At 44.9% G+C, this 23,841-nt stretch overlaps 1 protein-coding gene across 2 annotated transcripts in view; it reads left to right on the top strand.

The window, feature by feature from the left end:
- Nucleotides 1-3,513: 3,513 nt before the first annotated feature.
- Nucleotides 3,514-23,841, top strand: part of SNX16 (sorting nexin 16) — a 74,344-nt gene continuing 54,016 nt past the window's right edge. The window contains exons 1-3 of one of the 2 annotated variants that reach the window (XM_029591570.1): nt 3,514-3,912; nt 6,939-7,437; nt 17,652-17,738. In XM_029591570.1, coding sequence (XP_029447430.1) covers nt 7,063-7,437; nt 17,652-17,738 — 462 coding nt within the window. In that variant the 5' untranslated portion in view covers nt 3,514-3,912; nt 6,939-7,062. The remainder of the gene's footprint in view (nt 3,913-6,938; nt 7,438-17,651; nt 17,739-23,841) is intronic. The other variant, XM_029591571.1, reaches the window with a different exon arrangement.

Genomic DNA, 23,841 nt, shown 5'->3' with positions numbered 1-23,841 from the left:
TCGCCCAATAAAAATAAAGTATACTAACAATTCTAATGTACAAATACTTTATTTTTATAATCTATAATGTGATAGCAATGTTTGTTAATTTTCATCAGAATTTATTAATTTTTGCCACAAGATCTACCCTTGAGCTGCCACAGGAAACCAGGCCACTCTGCCTTAGACCTACTGCTCCTTTTTGTCCAATCTCGGCAACGGGGGAGGGGGTGGCAGGAGGGTGATAGGGAACCACAACACCCAAAGTACCTAAGGGTAACAAAATCATAAATCTGTCACTGGGACAGAGGTGTACTAAGAGGGGGGAGGTGAGGGTGGCAGTCAGGGGGAGGTGTACCATTGCTGCCGGCAGGAAGGTCCTGTGGTGGCATGGAAGAGTAACATGGCGGGGGAAATTCCGCCAGCAAAAGCAAGGACCTGCAGCAGTGGCAGAGGCCAGCAGCGCCACCGACATTTCCTGGAGCCGGTGGCAAAGAACAGGCCCAGTGTTGCCATCAGCACTCCCGGAGCCGGTGGCCAAAGAAGGGAGACTGGCCCTGTGAGCAGGCCCGGCACCACCAGGTGTGCAAACTGTGCAATTGCACAGGGTGGCATATCCGGTGGGGCAGTATCGGGAGCAGGGAGAGGCCCCCATTGCACTGGCGGCCCAGAAGAGGAATCGACCCGTGACGCCGCCTGTGGGCACATATCTCACCGGTGACCTAGAAGAGGAATCAGTCCGTGAGGCCACTGGTGGACCCCATCTCACCAGTGGCCGAAGAAAGGAGGAACCCATTCTCCTACTCCTTCTTGGTGCTGGCATCCACTTTCCAAAACACATGCAGCTAGCACGTTTTCTATGCTGATTTCACGATGCACGAGATCAGCATATGAAGTGCTAGGCTTGCATGGTCTGATTAGCACATGGGCTGGCACACGAGGAGGAGGAGCAGACTGGCTCCTGATGGTATGTGAATGAATGAATGAATGAATGAATGAATGAATGAGAGTCTTATTGGGGTGTGGGGATGTGGTGTGTATGAATGAGAGCCTGATCTGGGGTGTGATGTGTGTGAATGGGAGCTTGGTTGGATGGAGGATATGCAAATGAGAGCCTGACCGGGGGGGGGGGGGGGGGGTATGTGAATGGGAGCCTGTGTGTGTGTGGGGGGGGAGTATGTGAATGGGAGCCTGACTGAGGGGGGGGGGGGATGTGAATGGGAGCATGACTGGAGGGGGATATGTGAATGGGAGCCTGACTGGAGGATTGTGTGTATGTGAATAGGAACCTGTCCGGGGTGTGCGTGTGAATAGGAACCTGTCTAGGGTGTGTGTGTGTGGGGGGGGGGGGGTTGGGATCTGTCTGTGGGGTGTGTGTGTGAGAATGGGAACCTGTCTGGTGTGGTGTGTGTGTGTATGAGAACCTGTCTGGTGTGTATGTGTGAGAAGATGAGTATGAGAGGATGATCTGTGTGTGTATGAGACAGTGAGTGTATATATATATATATATATGAGAGAGTACCTTTAGGCGTGCATGAGAGTGTGCCTGTGTGCAGGGGTGGGGGTGAGAGAGGAAGCATATGTGTGTGTGTGGGTGAGAGATACAGAGGAAGTGTGTATGTGTGAGAGAGACACACACACACACACACATTCAAGCTCCCTCTGTCTCTCACCAAGCATATATGCGTGTGAGAGACAGAGGGAGCATATTTTGTTTATGTCTCTGTGTGTGTGGGTACTCCAGTTCACGACAATCTCAGGGTAACAGGTATGGAGAGAGGGGGATTTTTAAAATCCATATTAGTTTTAATTACTGGGTGTTATTTGATGTCTGCTGTTTTGAAATATTTTATCAATTTTTAGGAAAATTTAAAACATTTGTACAGGAGCTTCTAGTTATTGAATATTCTATTCATCAGCATTTTTGAAATGTATATTTTTAGTTTGATTCTGTTTTATTTATATTTCTTGATTGCATTGCACTGCATACAGAATCTGGCTTGCGGTTTCCAGTTCAGTTTTTGTCTGCATGTGTATGTGTGTGAGAGAGAGAGAGAGAAAAAGTGCATGTGTGTGTTAGCGTGTGAGAGAGACACAGAGGAAGCTTGTGTGTGTGTGTGAGAGATATGAAGGAACCATGTCTGTGTGAGAGAGACAGAGGGTGTGTGTGTGAGAAAGATGGAGAAAGCATGCCTGTGTGAGACACAGAGGAAGTGTGTGTGTGTGTGTGTGAAAGAGGTCCAATCCTAAGGTTGTTGTATACTGCAGGCACGCATGCATGCACACACACACACACACTACGCTCCCTCGCTCTCTCACACAGACATGCTCCTTCCATCTCTCTCTCACATACACACAAGCTTCCTCTGTGTCTCTCTCACACACTAACACACACACATGCTTCCTCTATCTCTCTCACACGCACACATGTAGACAAAAACTGAACTGGAAATCACAAGCCAGATTCTGTATGCAGTGCAACAATGGAAAAGCAGAAAATCACTATTCCTTTAAATCTTTATTAGTTTTAATTATTGGGTGTTATTTGATATGTCAGCTGTTTTGAAATATTTTATCGGTTTAGGAAATTTTAAAATTATAGATGGGGCGTGCCAAATATTCTAGGTACGCCTCTGCACTGGGGAGGAATGTTTCTGGAATCTTAGTGGTGCTATTGGGGTGGGGGGGGTTAGGATCTGGATATGCGAGAGGAAACTGTCCCTCCCCCAACTCCAGACCTGTTACATCCCCATATCTTATCTCCTTCTCTCCTGCCACCAACACAGCAGATTCCTTTTCACCTTCACCCCTGGACCATTCCCCAGCAACTCTTTCGACCTGTGCTAATCCCCTCTCACCCTCCTTTTCCTGGTGATCTCACCAACTCTTCCTCACCCTGTCATTCTTCCTCCTCCCCTTTTTCATAGCTCCCCCATCGCTATCCTGTACTGATTGAAACAGGACAGTGGTGATACCTTGGGTTTTGCATTCTTCTCCTCTGCTGCCAGGAGCTACAGTAGTGCTCTGAAGTGAGTGGAACATCATCATAATGCAATACGATTCAAAGCACCAACTGGGTCCTGGCAGCAGAGGAGAAGGGCAGGGCCTGAGGCACTGCTTCGGTCCTCTTCCTACCAGTCTGCACAGGAGGAAGGGTAGGGACAACAGCGTGAATTTGCAGGAGGATCATTCTAGGGCGAGAAAGGGAGGTGCGCACACCCAGCCCCTGATTGCCATGATAAACACGGGGACCTGGCAAGGCCTGGATTTTGTAGCCTTTTTGCCAGGGGAAACCAGAAGCCCTAAATTCTTGGTGGTATCTTTTTATTGGACTTGTTTGATGACCATTATTTTTACATATCTTAGTAGACTTAACATGGCAGCCACGCCACTTTCATTCAATATTGCCCTTAAAGAGACTGACGAGGGGACCTCCGAGACTGAATCCTGGGGGCGTGTGTCCCGCACCTTCTTTCCCTCAGCCGTGGCCCGGTACTTCCCGTTGTAACGGGCACAGCTCAGTGCACTCGGGTGTCTGCACCTACCCATGCGGCCCTTGGGAGGGCACTGCCGGGGCCTAGGTGAGGGGTGAGAGAGAGAGAGCAGCCTGCCCGCTTCCAGCTGGGAACGGGGGCAGCCATGCAGCGCCTGGAGCCAGACAAGCGGCCGGGCCGCGGGCTGCCGGTCGCCCCGCTCCACCGGGGGGTGGGGTCCGCTCGCAGCCCTCGGCGCGCTGACGGAGCGGAGCCCCTCACCCCTCGGAAGGAGGCCGGGGCAGGGCTTGCGCTGCTCCTCCTCCTCGCGTCACTCACTCTCCCTCCCTCCGTGCGGCGCCCGCTGCCGCCGTCTCTCGGCCTCCGCCGCCAAGAGCGGCGCCCTCCCGCTTCCTGGGAGTTGGTGCCTCGCCGCCTCCACGGAGAGAAGCCATGAGAGGTGAGGGCGGAAGCAGCTCCGAGGCTCAGGGACAGGCGGGGGCGGGGGGGTGACTTAAAGAAGTATTTCTCGATGTCGGGCGGGGGATTGCTGTAGTAGCGCTACACGTTGTCTGGGTGGGAGGGGGGGATTACTGTAGTGTTATACGGGATAAGGGGAAGATTGCTGCAGGTTTAGAAGGGATGTGATTGCTGTAGTGCTACATGTTTTCTGGGGGCATGGTGGTGGGGGATTGCTTTAGTGCGACATGCTGTCCGAGGGGTGAGGGGAGGTTGCTGTGGTATTGCTTGTTGCTTACGGGTGAGAGGAGATCGCTTTAATGTTTACACTGTCTCTGGGAGCGAGAGGATTGTTATAGTGCTGCACAGTGTCAGTGTGAGGGGAGAGACTACGGTAGTGTTAGGCAGTGTCTGAAGATGAGGGGAGGTTGCTGTAGTGTTACACAGTATCTGGTGTGTTGAAGGGAGGCTGCTGTAGTGCTACACGGTGTCTGGAGATGACGGGAGGTTGCTGTATTACATGGGGTCTGGAGATGAGGGGAGGTTGCTGTATTACACGGTGTCTGGAGATGAGGGAGGTTGCTGTAATGTTACACAGTATCTGGGGTTGAGGGGAGGCTGCTGTAGTGCTACACGGTGTCTGGAGATGAGGCTGGTTGCTGTATTACACGGTGTCTGGAGATGAGGAGAGGTTGCTGTAGTGCTACACGGTGTCTGGAGATGAGGAGAGGTTGCTGTAGTGCTACACGGTGTCTGGAGATGAGGGGAGGCTGCTGTAGTGCTACAGTGCTGATGGTTGGGGTTGACTGTGTTTGAGAGGTTGCTGTAGTGTTACACAGTATCTGGGGTTGAGGTTGCTGTAGTATTACAAGGTGCCTGGAGATGAGGGGAGGCTGATGTAGTGCTACACAGTGTCTGGGGTTGAGGGGAGATTGCTGTAGTGTTACACAGTGTTTGTCTAGGGATAAGGAGAAGTTGCTGTAGTGCCACACAGTGTCTGGAGATAAGGGGAGATTGCTGTAGTGTTACACAGTGTCTGGTGTTGAGGGGAGATTGCTGTAGTGTTACATAGTGTTTGTGAGGAGGGAATGCTGCTGTAGTGTTACACGGTATCTGGATATGTGGGGAGGTTGCTGTATTGTTACACAGTGTCTGGGATGAGAGGGATTTGCTTTGGTGTACAAGGTGTCTGGACAGGTTGGAGTGGGAATTTGGTAGTGTTATATGGTGCCTAAGATTGGAAGGGGGATTTCTGTAGTATTACATGGTCTCTGGGCATTGTGGTAATGTCGAATGTTGCCAGGGCGGAGAGAATTAAAATAGTGTTACAGCGTATCTGGGATTCAGAGACAGTGAGAGGTTGCTGGTGCTGGCAGAAACTATGTGCAGAACACTGTGCAACCTCCCACTGATCAGGTTGCTTCTTCCTCTTTCCATGGCTTGGATGAGCTCAGGCCTGGATTTAGGCAGAAGCCATGTAGGCAACTACCTATGCTCCATATTTTGAAGGTGACAAACATTCAGACCAAAGAGGATCTTGCTTTTGCTTGCTTTAGGGGCCGTGTGTCGGCACAGCTTCAAAGGGGTTCCACCATGACAGACTGCATGTGGGCGCCAAAATCTTAAACCCAGCCCCAGAAAAGCTGTGTTAGGTCTGATTTTCTTCTAAACCTGCTGAGGATGGTGTTGAAGCATTTCTGTAGGTGCTGCAGTATGGGAGTGAAGCACCCCCGGCTTTGAAGTACAGGGGTGCTGGCTTTTATGGGTTTCCAATCCCCACTCTCGCCACCTCCCCCCCCCCCCCCCCCCCACCAAAATATTGGTGCAGTGCCCCAACCTTATTGATTCTTAGTTAAAGAATACCATTGTGCCTTTTGTTTCATAATCTTTTGGATTTTAAATTAGACATCCCTTTTATGAAAGTTCCCCATTTAAAGTGGCATTTCTGCTTTGCATGTTTTTCTAGAAAATCATTTGACAGATCCTGTTCCCGGTTCTGTCATGGGCTCTGCTTTCAGATCGGATTTGTTCTAGCTTGTGCCCAGTTGGGTCAAATATCCGCACTCGCCAGGTTTGTCCCAGGGAGCAGCCCCTCTATGATGGTGCTGGTTTTGACTTTGTGTATGGGTTTTTGTTTATTTTGTTGATGTAGTGTGCATAGAGGAATTTTATTCTCTTACACCAACTTAGTGTGAAAAAATCAAGTTTCCTCCGCAGCAGCAGTTTTCTGTTACTGCAAATTACTGCTGGATCGCAGGGATATAAACTCTATTTCAGGATATGCAAATTTGATTCTTTTAGTAAACATACAGTGTGCATTTTGCTCCAGCAGGATAATAGTAGGATTTTTCTCAGCATGTGTAAGGACACCTGTTGTTATCCTGTTCTGTCTTAAGATTTGTGGCCCTGGGAGGTGACTCGGCACTTTTTGAACACTCTTGCAGTTGGCAGGGCTGTCACAAGCCTGAGCAACGCTTCCTAAAACTGTTAAATCTTAACAGGGAGCAGCACTTGTGCATGCTTGCGTTGGACTTAATAAGATCTCCAGGAAGAAAGCAATGTAACAGCTCCAGTGCCGAGAAATCTTCCCTGGTGACTTGATTATCAGAAAACAGCCATTGAAGGGGGTCAGAAGCAGTGCTTATTTTTATGTAAAGTGCTTGTGCCAAACGCCGCCACAGTGCCCAAAATGTAGCTCCTTGACAGAGAATTGTAAAACGAAGTTGGCACTGACAGAGAGGTTGTAGGTCTATGTGCTTGTCCCATCTCAAAAATAGAGAAGCATATCAGGGAAGTATGCCTAGGTCATAAAACCGGATGCCACTAGAAAATTGCCTTTTTCTGTATTACACCCACAAAACCTCTTTTAATAGAATAATAATATGAAAACTCTGTCTCATGAATTGGGTTAATGTATTAAATTTTATTCCTAACACATTTGGGTACTCTGCATAAATATTGAAGCCCTCAACCGTATATTGGCTGCAAGTTGTATTCTTTAATATTATTTTTTTTTCTCTGTTCCAGATGTCCCATTCCTAAAAAGAAGACCAAAGGGATTAGTAGGCTGATTTATAAAAATATAACTACTACGTCCTATTATTAATCCTCGAAGCAGGATGTTGCATTTGTAACAATTGTTCAACCAAAGATGACGACCCCTTGTGTACCCGTGCCTCTTCCAATAGGAAATTCGACTTCAGGCTCCGTGACGGGCAGAAGTCAAAGAAGTTCTTCCCTCGGGAGCATCTCAACCAGCTCAAATTCCTCCAAAGGACACGCCGAGGAGCCCGCCCCAGGGAGCTGCAAAAAGAGCAGCCTACCCGAGCAGATAAGCTGCTCGTCCTCACTCTGTAACAGCCCACTCATTAGAACCAAATTCACCAGTGGGGACTCCTCCATTGAGTACTGTAGCCGGCCCCTAGGGGACGGTGAACAAACCTCAGAACCGGGGACCTTGGAAGAAAGGCCCGCCACCCCTACTATCCTGGGGTATGAAGTGATGGAAGAGAGGGCAAAATTCACAGTAAGTCTCTTCCGTCTTGATATGGAGGGCGCTTCATTTGTAGGCTTCGATCATTGATGCATTTTCTGGCAAGTTTTCTATGTCTTTTTTTTTTTTTTTTTTTTTTAAATTAAAATGCATTGGAGTTTGTTTTGTATTTTTTTTTTAGATGCCTTGTACAAATTAAAACTGTTACCCGCAGAGATACTGGTAGGGCAAAGCCACAAACTACAGCCAGCAGACCGCCAGAGCTGCAGCGTCAGGGAGCCGACGCGGCTATGGTTTAGTGATGAGACGCACAGGCAGGTTCCCATCTCGGGGTCATGCGGGTAACTGCGATGAAATTGTCATCGTTGGTCTTTCAAATAGATAGATTTAAGATGTTTCTTGGGTGCCTTGGCAAAGAAAGCTTTGGTGAACTTTGTAAACCTTTTTTTTTTTTCTCTCAGCTGAAGTGATAATTTGCAGACCCAGCGGAAATGAATTTGTGCTGTGCAGAGATTGCCTTCCCAGCCACTGGGAACCAATCATCCTTTGGTTTTGTCAAGATGCTAGGATTATTTGAAAACAAAAATACAAATAAACCCTGATATTCAATGTTTTTCGGTGTGTGCCTGGCAAGTCGTAATATTCAGTCTCTGTCAGCTCAACATTGACCTGGGGAAAAGAAAGCTGAATCCATCTTAAAATGGCATAAGAATATATGGCACACAAAATTCAGCCTCATTTAAAAATGTTACATTTTAGGGTTTGTTTTTTTGTTCGGTTTTAATTTTAATTAAATCCGTTAAGCCTCTGAGAGCAGTCGTATTGGAAAAAATGCCAGAAACGAGCTCTCGCACGCAGTCACATACCAGTCTTAGGGTGGTGGGTGGCGATATTTGAGGCCCTTGTTCTGAATTCACAGCTTAAAGAATTTAAGAAATAGCCTAGATGTAAAACCAACAGAACTTTCTTTTCAGTGATCTGTGGAAACTACAAATCAAATACCAAGGAAGTCCATTTTAGGTTGTCAGGAAAAAAAAAAATCCAAAGCATATCTGCCGAGCCAACAGAATGTGTGGCGTTTTGGATCCACCTTTTTATTTTCATTAAAAAAAAAAAAAAAATTCATTGAAGCAGTTTGCCGGATCCTTGGAATTTTGACGGGTTTGTTGAATTGTTTGAGGAATGTATTTGAAAGGAGTTTGTGCATCTCTACTCATGGGCGTGGCCTAGAATAATGGAGCATTCTGATTGGCCAATGGCCAATATTCTGTGTACATTTATCTTTGTCTCATTTATCATCTCATTGGTAAGGACCTTGGACGAGAATCATGGCTCTTCTGAAATGTTTCTTATATTGGAGACAATCTTATTAAGGCTTAGTTTAATTGGGATTGATTTATATTAGTATGATTCAAGAACGTCTTGGTGGGCTAAGCACTCGAGGCACCAGTAAATGACCATCATTTGATTTACCCTTTGCATAGGATAGTGTGATGCTTTCGTGAGGCTCTAGTAAGGGCAGCTCCAGCTTTCATGGTGGTGGGCATAAAAGGTGCTTTCAAAATCTTTCGACATGATACCTCCTGGGAACAAATTCTAAATTGCAGTAATTTTGGTTTGTTCTGGTATACAGTAAATTATCCAAAACAATTTTATTCTAGAATGAACTGCAGTTAGCCCTTTCCTGTAGATTCCCTCAAGGATAACCTTAGCACAGAACAGGGTCACCAACTGCTCCACATAGAAGTTCATGCTGGGTGTGCTGTTATTTAAGACCAGTCGCTTCTTCACAAGTTATTATCATCTTTGTCATCTGTTTTATTTCTATTGCACCTTACCATTTCACAAGGCCCAAAACAGATTGTAATGTCATTACATTCTACAAAAACAGCAAAAATCCAACTAAATACAGTAAGATACAATATTGTGTTACTGTACCTTCCCATTGGATCTCATGGATATAAACTATTTTATTTCAGGATATTAAGATTGGATTCCCTTAGTGAACATGCTAGGGGTAATTTTATAAATGTGCATGTAGAGCTAAAAGCCTATGAGTAGAAAGTACTCTCAGACTTTAGCCAGGATTTTCAAAATGAACAAACACTCAAATTTGACTTTGAAAATGAGGTCAGACTTGGGTGCTCATATTTCCATGCAGATTTCTGAAAATCAAAAGCCCAAACTCCACCCTCCATTCCCTGGAACACCTCATATTTTTGTGTGCATTAAAAAATATGCACATAAGTGAGTCGTGTAGCTTTACGTGCAGCGCAAACACACACACACACCCCCAGCAATTTTCAAAAGCTCATTTTTATGCGCGTAAATCCTTTTGAAAATCAAGCCCACAGTGTGCATTTTGTTCCAGCAGGACAGTAGGATTTGTCCCAGCAAGCGTAAGGATGTCTGTTGGTGTCATTCTCTGTCTGGAGATTTCTGGCCTTAGCCAGTGACTTAGCACTTTCCCGCTCTTTTCAGTTGTTGCGACCTCCGCAGCCCCTAGCAACCCTTCCTGAAATCATAAATCTCAACAGGGAGCAACACTGTGCAAGCTTGCAACCAACTTAATATCTCCAGGAAGACTGGGAAGTGTAAGCTCCAGGAGCATGGCACTTTAAATCACTGGCTTATAAGACTGAGAAGGGTGGTGGGAGAGGCCTAATAGGAGACAATTTCAAAACCTTTAAACCTGGTATTGCTTCAAGGATGAATTCTAAATCAAAATGTTTGTTCTCGTGTACAAGTGAATTATTGAATCCAGTTTATATTAAATTCCCGTGAGAACAGCCTGATTCAATAGTGTCACTGACTGCCTCAGGAAGAGATACATGCTGTCTGTGATTGAGGATGTCATGGACAATAAAAGAAAAAACAATCAGATCCTGTGCGTGAGGAAATGTGGGATACTCTTACATCTAGACACTTCCAGAGTGCATGGGAAATGTACAGAAATGGCTTTAAAAATGCAGCGCAATTCCAGAATTAAAAAAAAAAATATCGTCACTTCAGGGTGCCCGTTTTTTCTTGGCAAGAGTGTTTTTGAAATGTGCCATAGTTTTCACCTATTCCTTCTGCTTCTAACTCAGTCAGAACCGGCCACTGTTGGCTATGGCGCTGTGAGCATTCATTTAGAAGTAGCAGGGGGTTCCCCCTATTTTATAACCCCCACAGGGGCCACGCTCCAGGGCTCCTTCCAGAACTCCGCAGTCACGGGCCCTAAATCCAGCCACTTGGTGTCTCCGTTCAGTGGCAATCGAAACTCCACCCCCGGCCAGCCCAAGAAACAGAAGATCTGACCTAAGATGCGACCAGGCCTGCCCCTCCCTCCCCCCATCTCCCTTTTTAAATCTAAAATAAGTGGCTGAACATATAGAATGGCTACTTTTCAACTTGTTGTGAAGGTAACCTACAGTTCCATTGAAGGGAGCTTAATGCACATTTCTCTGCATATTGGGAGAAGTATAACTGCAAATGTCTAGATGAGTTTTTCTCTCTACTGTCCTATTTCAGAAGCGCTCTTTCCAGCTCTGCTGTGCTGTGAAACCAATCTCCAGTGGTGCTCACTAACAGGCCGATTCAATAAAATGTGCGGGAGAGCCGGCGCTCCGAGGTGAGCGCCTGCTCTCCCGACACGCGCCCAGGCACCTCTTCTGGGCGGCAATTCTCTATTCAAATTAGGCCGCCCGCTAATAAGGAGGCACTAGGGGCACTAGTGCCTCCTTATTAGCAAACGCGGCGGCTGTCAGCAGGTCCGACAGCCGATGCTTAATTTTACTGGCTTTGGTTTTTGAACTCGTTGACAGCCACGGGTTCGGAAAACAGACGCCGGCAAAATTGAGTGTCCGTTTTCGAACCCGTCGACAGTTGGGCAGATTATTTTTTTTTATTATTTTTTTTTATTTTTGGTGCCTCCAACTTAATGTCACTATGATATTAAGTCGGAGGGTGTGCCAAAAAGCATTTTTTTCTGCTTTTCTGTACACTTTTCCCTGTGCTTTCTAATGTTAACGCCTATCCTTGGGCAGGCATTAATTTCTGAGAGTAAAATGTGCAGCTTGGCCGCACATTTTACTTTCAGTATTCCGGGGTAATAACTAATAGGCTCATCAACATTCATTTGCATGTGATGAGCACTGTTAGTTTCGGGGGGGTTGGCTGCACGTTTTCCACGTGCTATTACCCTTCAAAGTATAAGGGGTAATAATAGCGCATCTAAAACGTGCGGCCAAACGGGGGCTAAATGGTGCATTCGACCGAGCGCACCATTCTGTGTCGGCCTGTAACTTGGCTGCTCCTGACAGTGACAGTCCTTTAATGCACCTCTGCATCTCAGGAGCCCTATTTCTTTTCACTTACTTTTTCTTTGCAGTTTTTTTTCTTGATTTGACTGGATTCTTGTCATGCTGTTTCAAAATGTCTATTTTTCTGGAGGGCTTTAATTTATTCACTTTTTTTGGGAGGGGTGGTGGGCAGTTGCTATTAGAATTAGGTTTTATTTTAATTTGATATTATTATTTCATCAGTGGCTGGTACTGATATGCCCTCCATGACTCCAGGGTTCTGCTGGAATTTGGGGCAGTGCTGCTTTCTGGAGATGCCATCGTTTTCAGCCCTGGAAAATCCAGATGGGCAACGAGAACAGGTATTCAAGGATCCAGAAAAGACAGTTGGCCTCTTGGAATAGTTGTTTTAGCAGCTAGAATCTGTGCTGGTTGGGAATGCCTGGAGAAGTGGTCTTTGAGGTCTTGTTCAATTCTTCAGCCAGTGCCAAACCTGGGCCTCTCTCATATTTATTTATTTATTTGTTTGTTTGCTTGTTTGTTTTTATATACTGACGCTCGTAGGGAACATCACATCGGTTTACAATAAAATGTATGATACACAATTAAAATGAACTTGAATTACAGTATTAAAATTATAAAATACATACAATTCTTAATAAAACATCTAAAATCCAATTCATATTCTGCCCACTCATTTGGATTTCGTATGTGGGCCTTACACATATTCTTTCGTTAGGCAGAGGCATAGGGGGCAACGTTTATTGCATAGATTTGAAAATTCAATACTTCATACACAGCTGACTCCCCCAGGAACGCATCTCCTTGGTGCAGCTAAAAGTAAGCAGCTTATGAAAGCAGGAGCCGACTTCTAGCATCCTGCAGTGGGCAGTTTTCTGACCTTGGTAACTCCTTAATTAGATCCTTTTGGATGCCGTCCCAAAAACAGGAGGGAGTAAATAAAAGGAGCTTATAACATATTTAAACACTAAAGTCTCCTCAGGAGTGAAATGGAAATCTCCATTGCCAAAGAGGATCATACAGATATTGGTTGTTTTTACTGCTAGTTAAACTCCCTAGAAACCTATTTTTTTTCCTGGTAGATCATCTTCCTTAATTTGATCTGAGGTGTGCCCAGGGAACTACACAACCCCTATTGTCTGCTGTCAGCTGATACGTGACATGTATGTGGCCTTATGAATTCAACACCTTTTCCTCAGCACCTTGAACACCTCCTGTTTTATGCTCCTGTAAGAAATTCTTCTCGCTGTGGGAGGGCTTTGATCCTTACTGCTGTGATTTGCGTAAGCCATCCTGTAAAATCAGAACTGTGCTTGGACTCTGTAGGATTCCCCCTTCAGATGATTACCTTTTTAGCTTCTGTCAGTTGTTTGCTTGCCCTGCAGTTTTGGAGCCTTTGAAAGGTACAGTCCTTGCACAGTAGCCCTGAAAAGGTAATCCCAGTGGACCAGTAATTATACATTGGCAGTACTGAAGTACCACGTAATATCTTTATAATGATGCATGGCTATATAATGCAACACTGAACTATTGTCATGCAGTGCGACACATTAACGCTGATCCTAGTCTCTTAAGAGCTATGATTTATGTTCATTTATTAAGGATTACATTTGTTATATAGCCTTCTAATTTCTAGACTTGAACAAAGATGTTTGTCTATCGTGTCTAGCCTTCAGCTGAGTGTCATGAGCACTCTCTTTGGTCTTTATTCACCCCATCTCTGCTCATAATAGTTCCTGAACGTAATCCGCTGTGAAATGGCTGACCAGTCACAAAAGGTAGAATAGAAATTGGAAATTAGGTGAAATCAGAATTTTAGCAGCTAATGTTATTTCTTTGTTTACATTTTTTTGGCCAGGAAAGCCAAATTAAAACAACCTGACTTTCAGCTAGGCCCCAGGGTTAGCGAGGTATTTGGAATATTATAGTTTAGCGGTGTGCTGCAGGGCCTCCAAAGGATCCACTAAAATCCCCTGCCCTAAATGACTTTTTATAGCAGGAGACAATAGGGAAGGTTTTTCCAGTGGCCCGGGACCATTTATCCGCATTTGGAAGCAGCAGTGCAGCACAAGGCAGAAGGTGGGACCTTGATGTGGTCCTGCCTTATGCCCTCTGCTGTGCTGCTGGCTGCCCCTGTGAGCAGAAGGCCAAGGGCACCAGAAGGCAGCAGCATGACATGGCACAGCAGGCGTCAGCCCTCCTAGGTCATTGAGGTTAGGGCTGTTCAGCTTGGAGAAGAGACGGCTGAGGGGGGATATGATAGAGGTCTTTAAGATCATGAGAGGTCTTGAATGAGTAGATGTGACTCGGTTATTTACACTTTCGAATAATAGAAGGACTAGGGGGCATTCCATGAAGTTAACAAGTAGCACATTTAAAACTAATCAGAGAGAATTCTTTTGCAGTCAACGCACAATAAAGGTCTGGAATTTGTTGCCAGAGGATGTGGTTAGTGCAGTTAGTGTAGCTGGGTTCAAAAAAGGTTTGGATATGTTCTTGGAGGAGAAGTCCATTAACGGCTATTAATCAAGTTGACTTAGGGAATAGCCACTGCTATTGCATCAGATGCATGGGATCGTCTTAGTGTTTGGGTAATTGCCAGGTTCTTGTGACCTGGATTGGCCACTGTTGGAGACAGGATGCTGGGCTTGATGGACCCTTGGTCTGACCCAGCATGGCAATTTCTTATGTTCTTCTGCATTTCTGAATGCCTCGATTTTGTCCAGGATATGAGGAAATGTACTCCATTTTTATTTCTCAGGTGTTGCACTGCAGGCAGAGTCTGGCTTTTTCAAGTGTCCAACTCAGCTTTTGTCTCTGTGTTTCTATTTCTAATTTGTGTTTTTTGGAGAGGATCTGTCTATGTTTCACAGGTGGGACCAAGATGAGATATTCCACTTGCAAGTAGTTTCTGTGTCAGGATTTGTAGCAGTCCAGTTTTTCCTGTTTTCCAGTCTACCCTTCTAGACAGTGGTACTCAAACTTTCTTGACTACTGTACCCCTCTCAAGAGTTTTAGATGTCTTGTGTACCCCTAGGGCCACAATAATTCAAAATTCACAGCACACATTGTGGCCCCTATTATTGGACCTGGTGGAAGAGAAGGTGATGGTGTGCATTTACTGAATCCCCTACTTTGAATGTCACCTCATGCCTGAAACCCTGTGTGGTAAATTCCTGAACTAGATCTTGTGATAGACCAACAGCGTAACACCTGCACTGTAAATATGTTACTCTTTGACAACAAATAACCACCCTGAGGAATTTTCCCTGCTCTGCATCCCCCCCCCCCCCCCCAATGACTCCCAGGCCTTACAACAAATATTGTTCATGTAGAAATCTGGCCAGTGCATGCATGTCAGGAACGCATTCTTTTTTTTTTTTTTTTTTTTTTTTTTTGGAGCTTTCCCAGTCAGTGGGGTAGTACAGAGTAATCATTTTAGACAGCCTTTATGAGAGTGCAGTTTGTTGCTGTTCCAGACAAGTGTCGATGTGAACGCATGCCTGATATTGTCTTTTCATCTTGGCCCTGTAGTTTATTCCTGTTTCATTTCAGTGTTGTAGACTGTCAATGAAACGAATGGGGGATCTCATCCTAACTATTCTGCGTAGACCTGTCCGTCTTTGTATAATTGAATGCCCAATTTTGGAACTCTTTAGTAAAAGTGCACACTTGGCAGTTATTTACACGAGGCTGATGTCCATTAGGCCTTGTGTGCACGCCATTTAAATACTTTTGCACCAAGTAAGGGCTGAGCCAGTGGCTCTGTGGTCATGCTGTACTCTGCCACAGATGATATACACACAAAGGTGCAGGGAGCTTGACTTCTCTGAAATTTGTGCAGCATTTTTACAATTACCTCACTTTTAACTTTTTGCTTTTTCTTTCTCTCCTGAGGACTTTTGCACTTGCAGGAATTTTTTTTAGAGATGTTTGATTTTGGTTGAGTATATTAGTGTGTCTATGGCATTAAAATCAATGGTTCTCTGGAGGTCAGATTTCCTTATCAATTACAAACAGAATGAAAGAATCCTTGGGGAAAACTCTAGACCCCCTCAGTAAAATCAGTCTCTTAATAGCAGAAACCATATATATTACTGTCAAACTCACCTGCACAGGGTTTTTGTTTGGCATACTGATAATTTTCTTAATAAATGACTTTTATATGTCTCCAAGAGGGTAATTTTTGAAGGAATGTCTGTGGGGAAAGTAGTGTTTCACCTGTGGAAATGACCCTTTAGGAAATTACGTGACTGATACCTGTGTAAAATTACACACACGCACACCATACGCATGCCATAGGCAGCATTGGGACTTAGGCTGATCTGTTATGATTTTTAAAAACGTGTGCAAGTTCTCTCAGTGAAATTATGCCCACCAAGTAGCGGGTGTACTTTTGCTGGTATAATTTTCAAATCCAATACATAAAGTGATATATCAAATAATACAAATATAGAAATACAAAAGTTTTTATTAAATATGCAATATCAAATTATCAAAATACAAAAAAATACAGATTTTTAACAATACAGATGTACCCACACTATAATTAAAAAAAACCCACTTGCATTCATTGTCACATACACACACACACACACACATCACTAAAAAAAAAAAAAAAGATCTAATCCATAAAGGGACTGCCTCCTGACATGTTTCGCTTCACAGAGCTTCTTCAGGGGAAGGTCCACATGCAAGTGTTGTAACGTGGATGTTCGAGAGCCCACCGATATCTGCAGCCTGTGATAAAATTCCCCTCACAATGTGCATTGTGGCATCCTCGGCTCAGCGAGGCACGTGAAATTCTTCAATACTGTATTTAGCTTTTCCCCCGAATGCTGTGGGATCAGTTTTCAAAGGGATTTTCTGCAGGTAAACGGGAACCTCTGAATATTGTCTCCCCCCCCCCTCCTTCTGTGGGGGGGGGGAAAGGAGTCGAGCCTGGGAGGGCCCATGGCAGGCGGACTCAGGTACGTTCTTTAAGCCGCATTCGTCACACCTGAAAAACAGGAAGGCTAAAAGAAATAAATCCCTGTGGCACTGAACAAGGAAAGTCCATTGGACTTTCTCTTTGAAAATCAGCTTGCAGGCCCTCGGACCCTCTGAGAATTACCCTCCCCAATATGTTAGCATTTGTATGGTCTTTGTTTTAGCTTTACCACACTGTTGACACTAGATATTGTGATTGTAAACCATGAACGTGAATGGGTGGAGTTATACAGCACAAGGCAATCACTTGGGGCCCAGTGCTGCATTAATGAATATAAGGAGAAGTGGCGTCGTGTTTTGTGAAACCTTGTTGTAATCTCCTTTTTCCCTTGTTCTGGCAGAGGGAATGAATTATATGGAGGAAAAGGAAAATGATTTGAATTACCTAGTCAGCATGTGCATACAATTCTAGGTCCTGTACTAGCTAACCAGCTAATTAACCAGATATATTCAGCAGCGCAGCAGCTCCACTGAATATACCCGGCTATTTTAAAGTTAGCTAGATAATTATATCCAGCTAACAGGACAGCCCTACGAGGCAAGCAGATGGTTAACTTAACCAGTTAACTCTGCTCCTCCTAGCAATACCTACTTCCTGCCCCATCTAAATGGCTTTTGAAAATGGACCTCTAAATCGATAAATAATCAAACAACAATGAAAGATTAAAAAAAAAATACATGGTAAACAAAAAGCGTCAGCATTGCCACTCACACAGGGTTGGAAGATTTTAAAGGATACCTGTAGGCTGCAGGTGAGTACAAGGGAATCTTGGGCAGGTTGGCATCCCTTCGCCACTTGTCCAAATGTCAGGTGCACTGAGAAGATTTTTTCAGGAATTACCAGTTAGTCATATGCTACATCTGAGAATCAAGTACCCTTCCCCCTTTGTGCTGCTGTTTCAGAAACTTGACGTGTATTTGTGTTTTGGCTTTTCTCTTTTTCGAACATAATAGGTTTACAAGATACTAGTGAGGAAAAGTCCAGAGGAAAATTGGGTGGTTTTCAGACGGTACACGGATTTCTCACGCCTTAATGATAAGGTGAGTGGCATGATCCATCCGAATGGGTTATTTAATCTGCGGGTGCAGGCAGCTGGAGCACCAGTTATAGTAAGACCAAGATGTGGTCAAGAGAGTTTACAAATGGTTGAAGGTACAGACTTCTGAAGAAATTACAAGTGTGAGGTGTCTGAGGGACAAGTTCACAGAAGTATCATGTTGCAGTGCAAACTTTCAAACAGAAAGTAATAGTAATTTCAAACCGTACCTGGATATACAGTGCCTGAAAAACAGGTTCAAAGAAACTTATCAAGCCCTGACACGTGTCTCATCTCAGCAGCACAGGAGAAAATCAAAGAGTTAAAACTGAGAGCAAATGTTGGACTCCTTCACCTGTTTGCAGCTTAGGCATTTTCTGGATCAGTGGCACATAAGAATGTTTAGAGCAAGAATATATACTCATTTTGAAAATTTATGTTGAAAAAGTAATTTAACAAAAGGCTTCTTCCTTTTTACCTGCTAGACCAGTCCATTACACTTCGGATTTCCCTTTTCCTCAGCTGCTAGAAACGGAGGACACACCATGATTTCATGCTTTTCCATAAAAGGGGGGAGTAGTCATAGGTCCTGCCAGTGGTCTCTGTCTCTGGCAGCTGTGGACAAATGTGGACGGACTGCGGAAGCTCCCAGAATCAGGGTTTGGCCCTGGCCTGGTTTGAACCTATTGAGCTCCTAGGACAACTACCCTAAGGGGTAACTTTTCCCAGCTCAACTGCCTCTCAGATGGATCCTACCCTGTTTGGAGGGTGCTAGGGTAGGACTTCTTCTCCTTAGGACTGGGATCCTCCTAGGAAATATCCCCAATCCCTAAGGAACAGAGGGTCCTAGAGGACCTGGACCCACTGAAAAAAAATCCTTTTTCTTTTTTTGGGTTCCTTGTGGTCTTTCTTTTTCCCCCTCCTCCCAGGCTCTGGAGTAATAAAGGTTAAAAAAAATAAGCCAAAGCAAGAAGGAAGTCGTCAACAGAAGGGGAACCGTGGCATGCAAGTCTCATACCCAGTGGTGGTAAGTACCAGAGAAGGGAACAGGTGGGTGAGAGAAGGCCCGGAGTGCACTGTGCGTACCAGGGCAGGCCAGGGAGCCATGGGAGCCAAGGTACAGTCAGCATTAAAAAAAAAAAAAAAAGATTGCAGCAGGGCCATAGGCACCACTCATGCAGGAGCAAGAAACTCTCCACAGTAGCAGGCTCAATCTGGCCGGGCCTGAACTGAAAGGCCCATGGAGGATCCCCCCAGCCACAGGGAATGACTTGAGCAGCATCCGAATTACTTCTAGGGATGGATGAGTAGCTGCCCTCATTGTACCGCCTCTCCTACTGGAAGAAGATCCAGGGAAAGGGCCAAGTGGAAGGATGGCCCTAGGACTAAACCTCGGCCCAGATCCAGGGGGGCGTGTCCCATAAGGTTTTACCTGACTTCACTTTAGGCATGCGCCATGCAGAAGAAGCCTGGTTTGGTGGCAGACTCAGGACCCCAGCCCCAGGACTGGAAGGGCACAAAGCAAGGGGCCTCTAAGCAGATGCAGGATATCCTGAGACCCAGGCCTTCTGCTATCACCACTCCCACTCTGGAATCTGGCAAAAAGGGTTGGTCTGTTTTTGATTCCGAACCAAGTGGACCCCTATCCTCACAAGAGGATGGGCAGGCCTTGTCTGAGGAGGATGGCACTGTGGCTCTTCCACAAGGAGAAGCTCACAGTCCTCATCGTGGGCATACAGGAAGCACTAAAGATTTCAAACGTCAAAGCACTGGTACTCTCAGAAGGGGACCCCCATTCCTGCAAGGGATGAGAATGCAGTCAAGGGCTTTCCCCCCTACATGATGCCTTAAAGCAAATGGTGCTGGCAGAAGGGGCCTCTCCATTGGGAGGTCTCAAAGGAGGCAGGGTGATGGGGAAATTGTGCCCCCCACCTGCAGAACAAAAGGAAAGTCTTTGAGGATCTCAAAAGTGGATGCCTCAGTCTTAGCAATAGCTCCTAGTAGAAGGTGGCACGGCCTTAAAGGCTCTGCAAGACAGGAAAATAGAAACTGTGCTGAAACAAGCCTTCTCCACAGGAATTATGGCAATCCAGGCTTCAATTGGTGATAGCTGTGTGGCACAGGCAGCCTGCACTAGAACCAACAACTTTCCCAAAGCCAGGAAACTGCACTCCTGGAGTCAGCAGTTGCCTTCCTGGCAGATATATTATATGATCTGGTCACATAATCCTTGAGCTTAGTGACCTTAGGGATGACGACTAAGAGGCTCCTATGGCTACGCAGTTGGCATTGGACTCAGTATCCAAAGCACACACCAATTTTACAATACCTCCACTGGTTACCAATATCATACCGCATCACATACAAAATCTTACCAATAATTCACAACCTATTATATAACGCTAACTCAGTATGGCTCTGTTCACTATTAAGAATATATAAGCCAACCAGACAAATCTGCTCAATGAACAAATGCATTTTGGAAGGACCATCTGTAAAAATAGCAAGTTTAGCACTAACACGCAAACGATCATTCTCTGTTGCAGTTCCAATTCTTTGGAACTCTATTCCCGAAGAAATTCGATTAACAGCTAATTGAAAGGAATTTAAAAAATCATTAAAAACCCATCTCCTTACTACTGCTTATAAAATTAGTTAAATCTTAAATAGAAAATATCTCTGCTGCTTTAACTTAAACGGATTTATTCTGTAGGAATTAGTCAGTGCTGCAAATGTAATGTATTTTATGATTCTCATTGTATTTGTCATTTTAATTATATATGTTTTATTATAAACCGCCTAGACGGTCAGGTTCCTGCCCAATTCACGGTATATATATAAACTTTTAAATAAATAAATTAAATAAATAAATAAATAAATAAGCTACCTTTTAAGAGGGACGGCTACTCTTTGAGATGGAACTAGAGAAATTAGTGAAGGAGTTGGGGAATCAAAACACCAAAAACTCCCAGAAGACAGAAACTGATCAGCCACCCAAGGGCTTGTTTTTTATTTATTAAACATTTATAAATCGCCTCTCAACATTTCTAGAAGGTTTCCAGGATACTTTAAATATCTGGGTAAAACCAAAGTGTCAACAACAGGGAGACTCGGGGAGCGAAAGGCAGGTCCAGCCCTTTTGGAGGGCCACAAGACCAAGAACAGACTCACCTGCAGCCACAGGGTGCAGTCTCCCAAGAATGGTATCCAGGGGGCCCCTCTGCAAGTAATTCCAATGGGCGGATGCCTCTCAAGGTATTATACAGTGTGGGCCCAGATTACAACAGCTCAGTGGATGTACATTCATTTGCGACGAAATTGTAAATTGAGACGATATTTCCTATTTCGTCGAAATTTCGTGTGGTTTTCTTATCGTATTTTGGGGAGGAGAAAGGGCACATTAAAAAAAAACAAAACCCAACACCCCCCCCCCCCCCCCAAAGACTTAACAAAAGTCCCTGGTGGTCCAGCAGGTTCCTGGGAGCAACCTCCCCCTCTCGGGCCGTCGGCTGCCACTAATCAAAATGGCGCCGATGGCCCTTTGCCCTTACAATGTGACAGGGTCTGTCGGTGCCATTGGTTGGCCCCTGCTATATGGGTAGGAGCAATGAATGGCCCGCACCATTTTTAAGATGGCACTGGCCGTCCATTGCTCCTACCATGTGACAGAGGCCGGCCAATGGCACCGACAGCCTGTCACATGGTAAGGGCAAAGGGCCATCGGTGCCATTTTGATTACTGGCAGCCGATGGCCCAAGAGTGGGAGAACCCGCGCTGGACCACCAGGGAATTTCGGCAAGTTTTTGGGGGGGCCAGGAGGTTGGGGGGTTGCAATTAATTAAATTTGAAGGGTTGGGGTGGGTTTGGGGTTTTGTTTTGTTTTTACAACCCCGTTCTTATTAATTAAATTGGAAGGGTCGGGGTGGGTTTCGGATATCGTTTCGGGGGGCAGCCGAATTAAAATCAGCCCGAACCGCGGGAAAACAAAATTTCCCGTGGCAGGCCGATAATGAAGGCCGAACCACAAGGTGCGGCCGAATCACATCTCTACAAACAATTTCCTAAATTTGAGAGGATGTGGCAACCCTATATGGCTTGGCGCCAAAAGATATGAAAGCAGATATCTCTCCTAGAAAGGGTAACTTATTCTGTAATACTAAGCCATCAGGGGGATGGGGGGATTTGAGGTGTGTGTTGGGGGGGGGGGGGGAGAACATTCTGCGGGCGGAGGGATTGAGGGTAAAGAAAAAAAGAACTAGTTTGAAAAACTGAAAAACATAAACCGTAAGATGAATATGGAAATGAACCACACCACTCTTGGATGTTATCTGCAGATACCGTACTTTATTTGATTTTATTTGAATCCATTAACTTTATTGTACTGCATATATTCTGCTGGTGACTGTTAAGTGGTTGAAGATACAGTTATTGTATTCTACTATTTTGGTTTGTGTTCACAATGTATGCTTGTTGAATAAAAAACAAATTACAAAAAAACAGAAAACAAAATTCAAAGGCAAGGTTCATGATGTGATGTTGAGGAGAGGAATATTCAGAGGAAACTTTTGAAAATACTTCTTTACTGAGAGCTTGGTACTTGCTGGCAGAGGAGGTGACAACCAGAATCATACTAGAATGTAAAACACCCTTGGGACAGAGACAGGGGGCAGTGGGGGGAAGAAGAAATGAGGGCCAGGGAGAGGGGAGCGTGAGCCAGTGGGCAGAGAGTGGCAGCATGGATGCATCCGGCTTCCAAGAAGGCTGGGGAGGGGGGAACGTGCATGGAGAGGCCATGGTTACAGCCCTAACGTCAGTGAGCACAGGTTGGTCGGATGTTTCAGATGAGGGGGGAAGGGGGGGGTCCTGGATGTTGAATTTAGCACGAGTCTTCTAAGAACCAAAGAGAGAGATTGGGGGGGGGGGGGGGGGGGGGCGTGGAATGCCCTAACAGCGGGTGGGGCAGAGGCCAGCGCTGTAACAGAATTTAAACACACTTAGGGCAGTGAAGAAAGAGAACTGAGAGCTGGTATTGGTTGAAGTATGGGGAGTTTCTATGCTCCTCTACCAGTGGGAGGAAATCAGAGAGGAAGACAACTGGGCAGACTGGATGAGACGATCGGTCTTAATCTGCCATTATCTACTATGTTACTAAAGTATTTACATGAGTTTTTGTTTGTTTGTTTTTAAGGGGGAGGTTCATAAGGTTTTTTTATTTAAAAATACCTGAATCTGGATTAGAGGACTAACATCATAACTGTGTAAACAGATATTTCAGAGGAGGATCTCCTGCTTGTAAAATATGCAAAAATAAAAGATGAAAAATTGTAGCTCCCAGTAGATAAATTGATGTATTTGAAATACCTGCTTCACAAATAAGGACAAGGTGAAAAAAAAAATCTTTTCTGTAATAGGTTTATGTAAAATGTACTTGTTTTAAAATAGTTGTGGAATTGGTGGATGATTCCTATAAACTCTTATCTTAAGAATAATAGGTGTAAAATATAAATGTTACATTTGAGAGGTGGGTTTAGTAAATAACTATTTGTTTAATTTTGTTACAGATTGTTTTGTCGTCTTTCATATTAGCAGGCCTTACTTACAGGGTCATTCATGGAAATACATTATGGAGTTAACGCATGCAATAGTTATGGTAGCAGCACATGGTGCGAATGCAAATTTTTCAAAGGGGCAGGCTTGGGGAGGGGTTTGGGCGAAATTAATGAAAATGAGGGGCATTATCGCACTGTGTGATAGCGTAACACATGCTTTTAACGCTGGAAATAACTACACCTTTTTTCCTAGAGTTAATCTGGGTGAAATGCCCAAAATGGCCGTAACGCAATTCACAATAAATGCATTTCGGGCATTTTTGGGTTGAGAGGGGGAGTGGAGTGGAGTAGAGAGAGAGAGCCTCTGGGGGTGGCACACATAATAATAGTCACCTATTTATACTTGCTATAGGAGGGCCAGCTAGTAACTCATGGAGAGATTTTGGTGGCAGTGTAGGGTTTTGGGACCAGTTTTACATGCGGAGTGAGACGTACGAACAGCACGGTAGACCTCAGTGAAGATTTGACATCATTTGGCGTGAGGAAAGTCTCACAAAG

This window comes from Rhinatrema bivittatum, chromosome 2 (assembly GCF_901001135.1).
Source record: "Rhinatrema bivittatum chromosome 2, aRhiBiv1.1, whole genome shotgun sequence".
Classification (NCBI taxonomy): Eukaryota; Metazoa; Chordata; class Amphibia; order Gymnophiona; family Rhinatrematidae; genus Rhinatrema; species Rhinatrema bivittatum.
Note: the sequence above shows the minus strand (reverse complement) of the source record. Positions and strands in the feature narration are given on the sequence as shown.